The sequence below is a fragment of the Rhea pennata genome, unplaced genomic scaffold (assembly GCF_028389875.1).
Source record: "Rhea pennata isolate bPtePen1 unplaced genomic scaffold, bPtePen1.pri scaffold_163, whole genome shotgun sequence".
Taxonomy (NCBI): Eukaryota; Metazoa; Chordata; class Aves; order Rheiformes; family Rheidae; genus Rhea; species Rhea pennata.
Genome location: NW_026907635.1, coordinates 1 through 12,516, shown reverse-complemented (window position 1 = coordinate 12,516; position 12,516 = coordinate 1). Strand labels below are relative to the sequence as shown.

The window sequence follows — 12,516 nt, the reverse complement described above, 5'->3', positions numbered from 1 at the left end:
CCCGCCGCGCCGCGCCGCACTGCGCCCCGCTGCACTGCACCCCGCTGCACCGCACTGCACTGCACTGCACTGCACCCCACTGCACTGCGCTGCACCCCACTGTACCGCACTGCACCCCACTGCACTGCACCCCGCTGCACCGCACTGCACCCCGCTGCACTGCACCCCGCTGCACTGCACTGCACCGCACTGCACTGCACCCCGCTGCACCACATTGCACTGCACTGCGCCCCGCTGCGCTGCACTGCACCCCGCTGCGCTGCACTGCACCCCGCTGCACCACACTGCACTGCACTGTGCCCCACTGCACTGCGCTGCACCCCACTGCACTGCACTGCACCCCGCTGCACCACACTGCACTGCACTGCGCCCCGCTGCACTGCACCCCGCTGCACCGCACTGCACCCCGCTACACTGCGCCCCGCTGCACTGCACCCCGCTGCACCGCACTGCACCCCGCTGCACTGCACCCGCTGCACTGCACTGTGCCCCACTGCAGCCCACTGCATCGCACTGCACTGCACTGCACCCCGCTGCACTGCACCCCGCTGCACTGCACTGCACCCCGCTGCACCACATTGCACTGCACTGCGCCCTGCTGCGCTGCACTGCACCCCGCTGCGCTGCACTGCGCCCCGCTGCGCTGCACTGCACCCCGCTGCACCACACTGCACTGCACTGTGCCCCACTGCACTGCGCTGCACCCCACTGCACCGCACTGCACTGCACCCCGCTGCACCACACTGCACTGCGCCCCACTGCACTGCACTGCACCCCGCTGCACCGCACTGCACTGCACTGTGCCCCACTGCACTGCGCTGCACCCCGCTGCACTGCACTGCGCCGCACTGCGCCCTGCTGCACCCTGCTGCACTACACTGTGCCCCACTGCAGCCCACTGCATCGCACTGCACTGCACTGCACCCCGCTGCACCGCACTGCACTGCACTGCGCCGCACTGTGCCCTGCTGCACTGCACTGTGCCCCGCTGCACTGCACCGCACTGCACCCCGCTGCATCACACTGCACCCCACTGTACCACACTGCGCCCCACTACACCACACTGTGCCCCACTGCACCCTGCTGTGCCCCGCCGCGCTGTGCCGTGCTGCATCCCACTGCGCTGCACTGCATCCCACTGCACCCCACTGCATCACACTGCGCCCCACTGTGCCCCGCTGCGCCACACTGCACATCACTGCACTGCACTGCACCCCACTGCACCCCACTGCATCGCACTGCACCCCACTGCGCCCCTCTGCGCCCCACTGCACTGCACCCCACTGCACCACACTGCATCGCACTGCACCCCACTGTGCCATGGTGCATCGCACTGCACCCTGTTGCACCCTGCTGCACCATCAGCCCCGCCGCACTGCTCCACACTACACTGCACCACACTGCATCCCACTGCACCCTCTGCACCACACTGCTCCCCGCTGCACTGCGCCCTGCTGCACGGCACTGCACCTCACTGTTCCCCACTGCACCCCACCGCACTGCACCCCACTGCGCTGCACCCCACTGCACTGCACTGCACCCCATCGCCCCGTGCTGCACTGTATCCCACTGTGCCCCGCTGCACCGCACTGCACCCTGCCCCGCTGCACTGCACTGCTCCACACTGCGCCCTGCTGCACTGCACCCTGCCGCGCCCCGCTGCACTGCACTGCACCCCGCCATGCCCCACTGCACCCTGCTGCACTGCACTGCATCCTGCCGCGCCGTCAGCCCCGCCATGCCCTGCTGCGCTGCACTGCACCCCGCTGCGCCCCACTGCACTCCACCGCACTGCTGTATCCCGCTGCACCCCACTTGTGCCCCGCTGCATCCCACTGTGCCCCACTGCGCCCCTCCTCCGTGCACACTGCCCCCCGGGGCAGCCCACTGCACCCCACTGCATTCCCCTCCCTGTGCAACACCCTGCTGAGCACCCCAGTGTCCCACTGCCCCCCATGCAGCACCCCACCGAGTGCCCCACTGTGCCCCACTGCACCCCTCCTCCATGCACATACCCCCCCGTGCACAGCCCCCCCACTGCACCCCCCATGTATGGCCCCCCCCGGGTGCACCCACGGCATACACCCCCCCCGGGTGTCACCCCTAGCTCCCCTACAGGGTCCCCCCCACGTATGCACCCCTCCCCGCATGCACCCTATAGAGTCCCCCCCCATGCACACACCCTATAGGATCCCCCCCCAAGGCTGCTCCCCCCAGAGTGTGCACCCTATTGGGTTCCCCCCCCCCCATGCATGCCACACATGCACCCCCCACACGTGTGCACCCTATAGGTCTCCCCCGTGCGCACACCCTATAGGGACTCCCCCCACCTTCCCCCCCGTGCACACACACTATAGTGACCCCCCGCACGCTCCCCCCCGTGCACACACCCTATAGGGACCCCCCCCACGCCCCCCCCCGTGCACACGCCCCTGCAGGGACCCCCCCACACCCCCCCCCCCGTGCGCACGCCCTATAGTGACCCCCCCCCACGCTCCCCCCCCGTGCACACACACTATAGTGACCCCCCCACGCTCCCCCCGTGCACACACCCTATAGGGACCCCCCCACGCCCCCCCCCGTGCGCACGCCCTGCAGGGACCCCCCCACGCCCCCCCCCCGTGCACACGCCCTGCAGGGACCCCCCCCACGCCCCCCCCCGTGCACACGCCCTGCAGGGACCCCCCCACGCCCCCCCCCCCGTGCGCACGCCCTGCAGGGACCCCCCACGCCCCCCCCGTGCACACGCCCTGCAGGGACCCCCCCACGCCGCCCCCCCGTGCACACGCCCTGCAGGGACCCCCCACGCCCCCCCCGTGCACACGCCCTGCAGGGACCCCCCCCACGCCCCCCCCCCGTGCGCACGCCCTGCAGGGACCCCCCACGCCCCCCCCCCCGTGCGCACGCCCTGCAGGGACCCCCCACGCCCCCCCCGTGCACACGCCCTGCAGGGACCCCCCCCACGCCCCCCCCGTGCACACGCCCTGCAGGGACCCCCCCACGCCCCCCCCCGTGCACACGCCCTGCAGGGACCCCCCACGCCCCCCCCGTGCGCACGCCCTGCAGGGACCCCCCCACGCCCCCCCCGTGCGCACGCCCTGCAGGGACCCCCCACGCCCCCCCCCCCGTGCACACGCCCTGCAGGGACCCCCCCCACGCCCCCCCCGTGCACACGCCCTGCAGGGACCCCCCACGCCCCCCCCGTGCGCACGCCCTGCAGGGACCCCCCCCACGCCCCCCCCGTGCGCACGCCCTGCAGGGACCCCCCCACGCCCCCCCCCCGTGCGTACGCCCTGCAGGGACCCCCCCCACGCCCCCCCCGTGCACACGCCCTGCAGGGACCCCCCCACGCCCCCCCCCCCGTGCACACGCCCTGCAGGGACCCCCCACGCCCCCCCCGTGCACACGCCCTGCAGGGACCCCCCCACGCCCCCCCCCCGTGCGTACGCCCTGCAGGGACCCCCCCCACGCCCCCCCCGTGCACACGCCCTGCAGGGACCCCCCCACGCCCCCCCCCCCGTGCACACGCCCTGCAGGGACCCCCCACGCCCCCCCCGTGCACACGCCCTGCAGGGACCCCCCCACGCCCCCCCCCCCGTGCACACGCCCTGCAGGGACCCCCCCACGCCCCCCCCCCCGTGCGCACGCCCTGCAGGGACCCCCCCACGCCCCCCCCCCCGTGCGCACGCCCTGCAGGGACCCCCCCACGCCCCCCCCCGTGCACACGCCCTGCAGGGACCCCCCCACGCCCCCCCCCCCGTGCACACGCCCTGCAGGGACCCCCCCACGCCCCCCCCCCCGTGCGCACGCCCTGCAGGGACCCCCCCACGCCCCCCCCCCCGTGCACACGCCCTGCAGGGACCCCCCCACGCCCCCTCCGTGCGCACGCCCTGCAGGGACCCCCCCACGCCACCCCCCCCGTGCACACGCCCTGCAGGGACCCCCCACGCCCCCCCCGTGCACACGCCCTGCAGGGACCCCCCCACGCCCCCCCCGTGCACACGCCCTGCAGGGACCCCCCCCACGCCCCCCCCCCGTGCACACGCCCTGCAGGGACCCCCCCACGCCCCCTCCCCCGTGCGCACGCCCTGCAGGGACCCCCCCACGCCCCCCCCCCCGTGCACACGCCCTGCAGGGACCCCCCCACGCCCCCCCCCCCGTGCACACGCCCTGCAGGGACCCCCCCACGCCCCCCCCCCCCGTGCACAGGCCCTGCAGGGACCCCCCCACGCCCCCCCCCCCGTGCGCACGCCCTGCAGGGACCCCCCCCACGCCCCCCCCCCCGTGCGCACGCCCTGCAGGGACCCCCCCCCCCCCCCCCCCCCGTGCGCACGCCCTGCAGGGACCCCCCCACGCCCCCCCCCCGTGCACACGCCCTGCAGGGACCCCCCACGCCCCCCCCCCCGCGCACCCTTGAGGTCGAGGTTGCGGGCGCCCTGGCCGTGCTGGGTGACGGGCGCCCGTCCACGCGCAGCCCGTGCAGGCTGCCGCCCTCGCGGGCCACGGCCACCTCGTGCCAGCGCCCGTCGTGCAGCGGCTGCTCCGAGTTGCCCTTCATGAGCGACGGGCCGTCGCCCAGGTCGAACACGTAGTGGATGTACCTGCGGCCGGGGGGGCGGGGCTTGCACGGGGGCGGGGCTTGCACGGGGGCGGGGCCTGGCCGAGGGGGCGGGGCTTGGACGGGGGCGGGGCATGGGGGCAGGGCATGGGGGCAGGGCGGGCCCCGGGGCCGTCGCCCAGGTCGAACACGTAGTGGATGTACCTGCGGCCGGGGGCGGGGCTTGCACGGGGGCGGGGCTTGCACGGGGGCGGGGCCTGGACGAGGGGGCGGGGCTTGCACGGGGGCGGGGCATGGGGCAGGGCGGGCCCCGGGGCCGTCGCCCAGGTCGAACACGTAGTGGATGTACCTGTGGCCGGGGGCGGGGCTTGCACGGGGGCGGGGCTTGCACGGGGCGGGGCCTGGACGAGGGGGCGGGGCTTGCACGGGGCGGGGCATGGGGGCAGGGCGGGCCCCGGGGCCGTCGCCCAGGTCGAACACGTAGTGGATGTACCTGCGGCCGGGGGGCGGGGCTTGCACGGGGGCGGGGCTTGCACGGGGGCGGGGCCTGGACGAGGGGGCGGGGCTTGCACGGGGGCGGGGCATGGGGGCAGGGCGGGCCCCGGGGCCGTCGCCCAGGTCGAACACGTAGTGGATGTACCTGTGGCCGGGGGCGGGGCTTGCACGGGGGCGGGGCTTGCACGGGGCGGGGCCTGGACGAGGGGGCGGGGCTTGCACGGGGGCGGGGCATGGGGGCAGGGCGGGCCCCGGGGCCGTCGCCCAGGTCGAACACGTAGTGGATGTACCTGTGGCCGGGGGCGGGGCTTGCACGGGGGCGGGGCTTGCACGGGGGCGGGGCCTGGACGAGGGGGCGGGGCTTTCACGGGGGCGGGGCATGGGGGCAGGGCGGGCCCCGGGGCCGTCGCCCAGGTCGAACACGTAGTGGATGTACCTGTGGCCGGGGGCGGGGCTTGCACGGGGGCGGGGCTTGCACGGGGCGGGGCCTGGACGAGGGGGCGGGGCTTGCACGGGGGCGGGGCATGGGGGCAGGGCGGGCCCCGGGGCCGTCGCCCAGGTCGAACACGTAGTGGATGTACCTGCGGCCGGGGGGGCGGGGCTTGCACGGGGGCGGGGCTTGCACGGGGGCGGGGCCTGGACGAGGGGGCGGGGCTTGCACGGGGGCGGGGCATGGGGGCAGGGCGGGCCCCGGGGCCGTCGCCCAGGTCGAACACGTAGTGGATGTACCTGCGGCCGGGGTCGGGGCTTGCACGGGGGCGGGGCTTGCACGGGGGCGGGGCCTGGACGAGGGGGCGGGGCTTGCACGGGGGCGGGGCATGGGGGCAGGGCGGGCCCCGGGGCCGTCGCCCAGGTCGAACACGTAGTGGATGTACCTGTGGCCGGGGGCGGGGCTTGCACGGGGGCGGGGCTTGCACGGGGCGGGGCCTGGACGAGGGGGCGGGGCTTGCACGGGGGCGGGGCATGGGGGCAGGGCGGGCCCCGGGGCCGTCGCCCAGGTCGAACACGTAGTGGATGTACCTGTGGCCGGGGGCGGGGCTTGCACGGGGGCGGGGCTTGCACGGGGGCGGGGCCTGGACGAGGGGGCGGGGCTTTCACGGGGGCGGGGCATGGGGCAGGGCGGGCCCCGGGGCCGTCGCCCAGGTCGAACACGTAGTGGATGTACCTGTGGCCGGGGGCGGGGCTTGCACGGGGGCGGGGCTTGCACGGGGCGGGGCCTGGACGAGGGGGCGGGGCTTGCACGGGGGCGGGGCATGGGGGCAGGGCGGGCCCCGGGGCCGTCGCCCAGGTCGAACACGTAGTGGATGTACCTGCGGCCGGGGGGGCGGGGCTTGCACGGGGGCGGGCCTTGCACGGCGGTGGGGCTTGCACGGGGCGGGGCCTGGCCGAGGGGGCGGGGCTTGCACGGGGGCGGGGCCTGGTAGGGGCCGGGGCCTGGGGGCTGACAGAGGGGGTGGGGCTTGGGGTGGGGGCGGGACTTGTAGCAAGCAGGGGGCGGGGCCAAGGCTGCAGGGGGCGGGGCTGGCTGCAGGGGGCGGGGCCATCAGCAGACCCTGCAGGGGTGGGGGCTGGGCGCCAAGGGGGAGGGGCCCAATGCCGGGGGGAGGGGCCCCGTGCAGAGGGGCGGGGCCGAGGCCTGGGGAAGGGGCTGCAGGGGGAGGAGCCTCGGGGGGGGCGGACCCCCCCCCCCCAGCACCCCAGGTCACCCCCCAGCTCCTGGGGTCACCCCCAGCTCCCCCAGATCCCAGGGTCACCCCCAGGCCCCTGGTCACCCCCAGCTCCCCAGGCCCCCGGGTCACCCCCAGGCCCCCAGGTCACCCCCCAGGACCCCAGTGTCCCAGGTCACCCCCAGGTCCCTGGTCATCCCCATGTGCCTGGGTCACCCCCGAGGTCTCCAAGACACCCCTGGGCACAGCCCGTCCCCGTGGTCCTCAGCCCGTCCCCACGTCCCCATGACCCTCAGTCCGTCCCCATGTTCTCCATGACCCTCAGCCCGTCCCCACGTCCCCCGGACCCTCAGCCCGTCCCCACATCCCCATGGCCTCAGCCCGTCCCCATGGTCCTCATGACCCTCAGCCCGTCCCCACGTCCCCATGGCCCTCAGCCCGTCCCCACGTTCCCCATGGCCCTCAGTCCGTCCCCATGGTCCTCATGACCCTCAGCCCGTCCCCACGTCCCCATGGCCCTCAGCCCGTCCCCACGTTCCCCATGGCCCTCAGTCCGTCCCCACGTCCCCATGGCCCTCAGCCCGTCCCCATGGTCCTCATGACCCTCAGCCCGTCCCCACGTCCCATGGCCCTCAGCCCGTCCCCACGTTCCCCATGGCCCTCAGTCCGTCCCATGGTCCTCATGACCCTCAGCCCGTCCCCACGTCCCCATGGCCCTCAGCCCGTCCCCATGGTCCCCATGACCCACAGCCCATCCCCATGTCCTCATGACCCTCAGCCCGTCCCCATGGTCCCCATGACCCTCAGCCCGTCCCCACGTCCCCATGACCCTCAGTCCGTCCCATGGTCCCCATGACCCTCAGCCCGTCCCCACGTTCCCATGACCCTCAGCCCGTCCCCACGTTCTCCATGACCCTCAGCCTGTCCCCACATCCCCATGACCTTCAGCCCGTCCCCACATCCCCATGGCCCTCAGCCCGTCCCCACGTCCCCATGACCCTCAGCCTGTCCCCACGTCCCCATGACCCTCAGCCCGTCCCCACGTTCCCCATGACCCTCAGCCCGTCCCCACGTCCCCATGGCCCTCAGCCCGTCCCCACGTCCCCATGACCCTCAGCCTGTCCCCACGTCCCCATGACCCTCAGCCCGTCCCCACGTTCTCCATGACCCTCAGCCCGTCCCCACGTCCCCATGACCCTCAGCCCGTCCCCACGTTCTCCATGACCCTCAGCCCGTCCCCACGTCCCCATGACCCTCAGCCCGTCCCCATGGTCCCCATGACCCTCAGCCCGTCCCACGTCCCCATGACCCTCAGCCCGTCCCCACGTTCCCCATGGCCCTCAGTCCGTCCCACATCCTCATGACCCTCAGCCCGTCCCCACGTTCTCCATGACCCTCAGCCCGTCCCCACGTCCCCATGACCCTCAGCCCGTCCCCACGTTCTCCATGACCCTCAGCCCGTCCCCACGTCCCCATGACCCTCAGCCCGTCCCCATGGTCCCCATGACCCTCAGCCCGTCCCCACATCCTCATGACCCTCAGCCCGTCCCCACGTCCCCATGACCCTCAGCCTGTCCCCACATCCTCATGACCCTCAGCCCGTCCCCACGTTCCCCATGACCCTCAGCCCGTCCCCACATCCTCATGACCCTCAGCCCATCCCCACGTCCCCCATGGCCCTCAGCCCGTCCCCACATCCCCATGGCCCTCAGCCCGTCCCCACGTTCCCCATGACCCTCAGCCCGTCCCCACGTCCCCATGACCCTCAGCCTGTCCCCACATCCTCATGACCCTCAGCCCGTCCCCACATCCTCATGACCCTCAGCCCGTCCCCACGTCCCCATGACCCTCAGCCTGTCCCCACATCCTCATGACCCTCAGCCCATCCCCACGTCCCCCATGACCCTCAGCCCGTCCCCACATCCCCATGGCCCTCAGCCCGTCCCCACGTCCCCATGGCCCTCAGCCCGTCCCCATGACCCTCAGCCCGTCCCACGTCCCCATGACCCTCAGCCCATCCCACGTCCCCATGGCCCTCAGCCCGTCCCCATGACCCTCAGCCCGTCCCCACGTCCCCATGACCCTCAGCCCGTCCCCACATCCCCATGGCCCTCAGCCCGTCCCCACGTTCCCCATGACCCTCAGCCCATCCCCACGTCCCCCATGGCCCTCAGCCCGTCCCCACGTCCCCATGGCCCTCAGCCCGTCCCCATGACCCTCAGCCCGTCCCCACGTCCCCATGACCCTCAGCCCGTCCCCACGTTCCCCATGACCCTCAGTCCGTCCCCACGTCCCATGACCCTCAGCCCGTCCCCACGTTCCCCATGACCCTCAGCCCGTCCCCACGTCCCCATGACCCTCAGCCCGTCCCCATGTTCCCCATGACCCTCAGTCCGTCCCACGTTCTCCATGACCCTCAGCCCATCCCCACGTTCCCCATGACCCTCAGCCCGTCCCCATGGTCCCCATGACCCTCAGCCCGTCCCCACGTTCTCCATGACCCTCAGCCCGTCCCCACGTCCCCATGACCCTCAGCCCGTCCCCACGCCCCCATGACCCTCAGCCCGTCCCCACGTTCCCCATGACCCTCAGCCCGTCCCCACGTCCCCATGACCTCAGCCTGTCCCCACATCCTCATGACCCTCAGCCCATCCCCACGTCCCCCATGGCCCTCAGCCCGTCCCACATCCCCATGGCCCTCAGCCCGTCCCCACGTTCCCCATGACCCTCAGCCCATCCCCACGTCCCCCATGGCCCTCAGCCCGTCCCCACGTCCCCATGGCCCTCAGCCCGTCCCCATGACCCTCAGCCCGTCCCCACGTCCCCATGACCCTCAGCCCGTCCCCACGTTCTCCATGACCCTCAGCCCGTCCCCACGTCCCATGACCCTCAGCCCGTCCCCACGTTCCCCATGACCCTCAGCCCGTCCCCACGTCCCCATGACCCTCAGCCCGTCCCCACGTTCTCCATGACCCTCAGCCCATCCCCACGTTCTCCATGACCCTCAGCCCGTCCCCACGTCCCCATGACCCTCAGCCCGTCCCCACGTTCCCCATGACCCTCAGCCCGTCCCCACGTTCTCCATGACCCTCAGCCCGTTCCCACGTCCCATGACCCTCAGCCCGTCCCCACGTTCTCCATGACCCTCAGCCCGTCCCCACGTCCCCATGACCCTCAGCCCGTCCCCACGTTCTCCATGACCCTCAGCCCGTCACCACGTTCTCCATGACCCTCAGCCCGTCCCCATGGTCCTCATGACCCTCAGCCCGTCCCACGTCCCATGACCCTCAGCCCGTCCCCACGTTCTCCATGACCCTCAGCCCGTCCCCACGTCCCCATGACCCTCAGCCCGTCCCCACGTCCCCCGGACCCTCAGCCCGTCCCCACGTTGCCCCGCGGCCCCGAGCCCGCGCCGTGGCCCCCCCCCGGCCGCCCCCCGGCCGGCGCTGACCCCTTGACGAGCTCCACGACGAGGAAGTCGTTGCCGTTGCCGCCGTTGAAGAGGATGAGGCCGTCGGGCGCCGTGGTCTTGAACTGGAAGAAGAGGTGCATGGAGGCGGCGCCGGGCTGCAGGCTGCCGAGGGCCACGTAGGAGCCGCGGCCGCGGAAGGCCACGGGGCCGGCCACGATGGCGCGCCGGCCGAAGCGGGCGGTGAGCTCGCACGAGCTGATGTCGCCGTTCTTGCAGAGGTCCAGGTAGGGCAGCCCGTTGAAGAGGAGCCCGCTGAGGTGGCCCAGGAAGTTGGAGGGCGGCGCGGGCAGGAAGCGGCGCTCCGTCGCGATGCCCGTCTCGATGCTGCGGAACTCCAGGCGGGTGTGCGGCCCCGGCAGCTGCCCTGCTCGGCACCCGCACGCCGCTCGCACCCGCCTCGGCACCCTACACCCGCCTCGGCACCCTGCAACCGCCTCGGCACCCTGCACCCGTCTCTGCACCCGCCTCGGCACCCACATCCCCACCTCTGCGCCCCGGCGGGTGTGCGGCCCCGGCAGCTGCCCTGCTCGGCACCCGCACGCCGCTCGCACCCGCCTCGGCACCCGCCTCGGCACCCTGCACCCGCCTCGGCACCCGCTTCTGCACCCTGCACCCGCCTCTGCACCCGCCTCGGCACCCTGCACCCACCTCTGCACCCGCCTCGGCACCCTGCACCTGCCTCTGCACCCGCCTCTGCACCCTGCACCCGCCTCGGCACCCGCCTCGGCACCCACATCCCCACCTCTGCGCCCCGGCGGGTGTGCGGCCCCGGCAGCTGCCCTGCTCGGCACCCGCACGCCGCTCGCACCCGCCTCGGCACCCTGCACCCGCCTCGGCACCCTGCACCCGCCTCTGCACCCGCCTCGGCACCCACATCCCCACCTCTGCGTCCCGGCGGGTTGCGGCCCCGGCAGCTGCCCTGCTCGGCACCCGCACGCCGCTCGCACCCGCCTCGGCACCCTGCACCCGCCTCGGCACCCTGCACCCGCCTCTGCACCCTGCACCCGTCTCTGCACCCGCCTCGGCACCCACATCCCCACCTCTGCGCCCCAGCGGGTGTGCGGCCCCGGCAGCTGCCCTGCTCGGCACCCGCACGCCGCTCGCACCCGCACCCGCACCCTGCACCCGCCTCGGCACCCACCTCGGCACCCTGCACCCACCTCTGCACCCGCCTCTGCACCCTGCACCCGCCTCTGCACCCGCCTCTGCACCCGCCTCTGCACCCTGCACCCGCCTCTGCACCCACCTCTGCACCCGCCTCTGCACCCTGCACCCGCCTCTGCACCCACCTCTGCACCCTGCACCCACCTCTGCACCCGCCTCGGCACCCTGCACCTGCCTCTGCACCCGCCTCTGCACCCGCCTCGGCACCCTGCACCCGCCTCGGCACCCACCTCGGCACCCACATCCCCACCTCTGCACCCGCCTCGGCACCCTGCACCCGCCTCGGCACCCTGCACCCACCTCAGCACCCTGCACCCACCTCTGCACCCGCCTCGGCACCCTGCACCCGCCTCGGCACCCACCTCAGCACCCTGCACCTGCCTCTGCACCCACCTCGGCACCCGCCTCGGCACCCTGCACCCACCTCTGCACCCTGCACCCATTTCTGCACCCGCCTCGGCACCCGCACCCCTACACCCGCACCCCCACATCTGCACCCCACGGCCCCACACCCGCAGCCCTGCGCCCGCATCTGCACCTGCAGCCCCACATCTGCCCCACCCGCACCCTGCGCACGTGCTCCCGTGTGCACCCGTGTCCCTGTGCCCTGCATCCCGTGTGCACCCGCCTCCCCGCCTCCTGCGCCCCATGTGCCATGTGCACCCGCGTCCCCGTGTCCACGTGCACCCGTGTCCCCACGTACACCCGTGTGCACCCGTGTGCCCCGCGCCCCGGGGCCCCCGCGCGCGGGGCGGCACCTTCGACGGTGACGTTGTCGACGGAGAGCTGGAGGCTGCGCCCGCGCCGCAGCACCCGCACGGCGTGCCACTCGTTGTCGTCCAGGCGCTGCCCCGCCAGCAGCGTCTCGGGGCCCTTGCCTGCGGGCGGCCGTCAGCGGGGCCACGCACACGCCTCGGACACGCCACGCGCACGCCACGCGCACGCCACGCGCACGCCACTCGTTGTCGTCCAGGCGCTGCCCCGCCAGCAGCGTCTCGGGGCCCTTGCCTGCGGGCGGCCGTCAGCGGGGCCACGCGCACGCCACGCGCACGCCTCGGACACGCCACGCGCACGCCACGCACACGCCACGCACACGCCACTCGTTGTCGTCCAGGCGCTGCCCCGCCAGCAGCGTCTCGGGGCCCTTGCCTGCGGGCGGC

General features: G+C 74.5%; 1 protein-coding gene across 1 annotated transcript in view; it reads right to left on the bottom strand.

Moving 5' to 3' along the window:
• Positions 1 to 12,364, bottom strand: part of LOC134154220 (neurexin-2-like) — a gene marked incomplete at its 5' end in the record, with an annotated part of 48,106 nt that extends 35,742 nt beyond the window's left edge. Inside the window, 5 exon segments of the mRNA XM_062600937.1 lie at positions 4,412 to 4,456; positions 4,459 to 4,601; positions 10,172 to 10,556; positions 12,115 to 12,234; positions 12,311 to 12,364. Of these exon segments, the coding sequence (XP_062456921.1) occupies positions 4,412 to 4,456; positions 4,459 to 4,601; positions 10,172 to 10,556; positions 12,115 to 12,234; positions 12,311 to 12,364 (747 nt within the window).
• Positions 12,365 to 12,516: the final 152 nt, after the last annotated feature.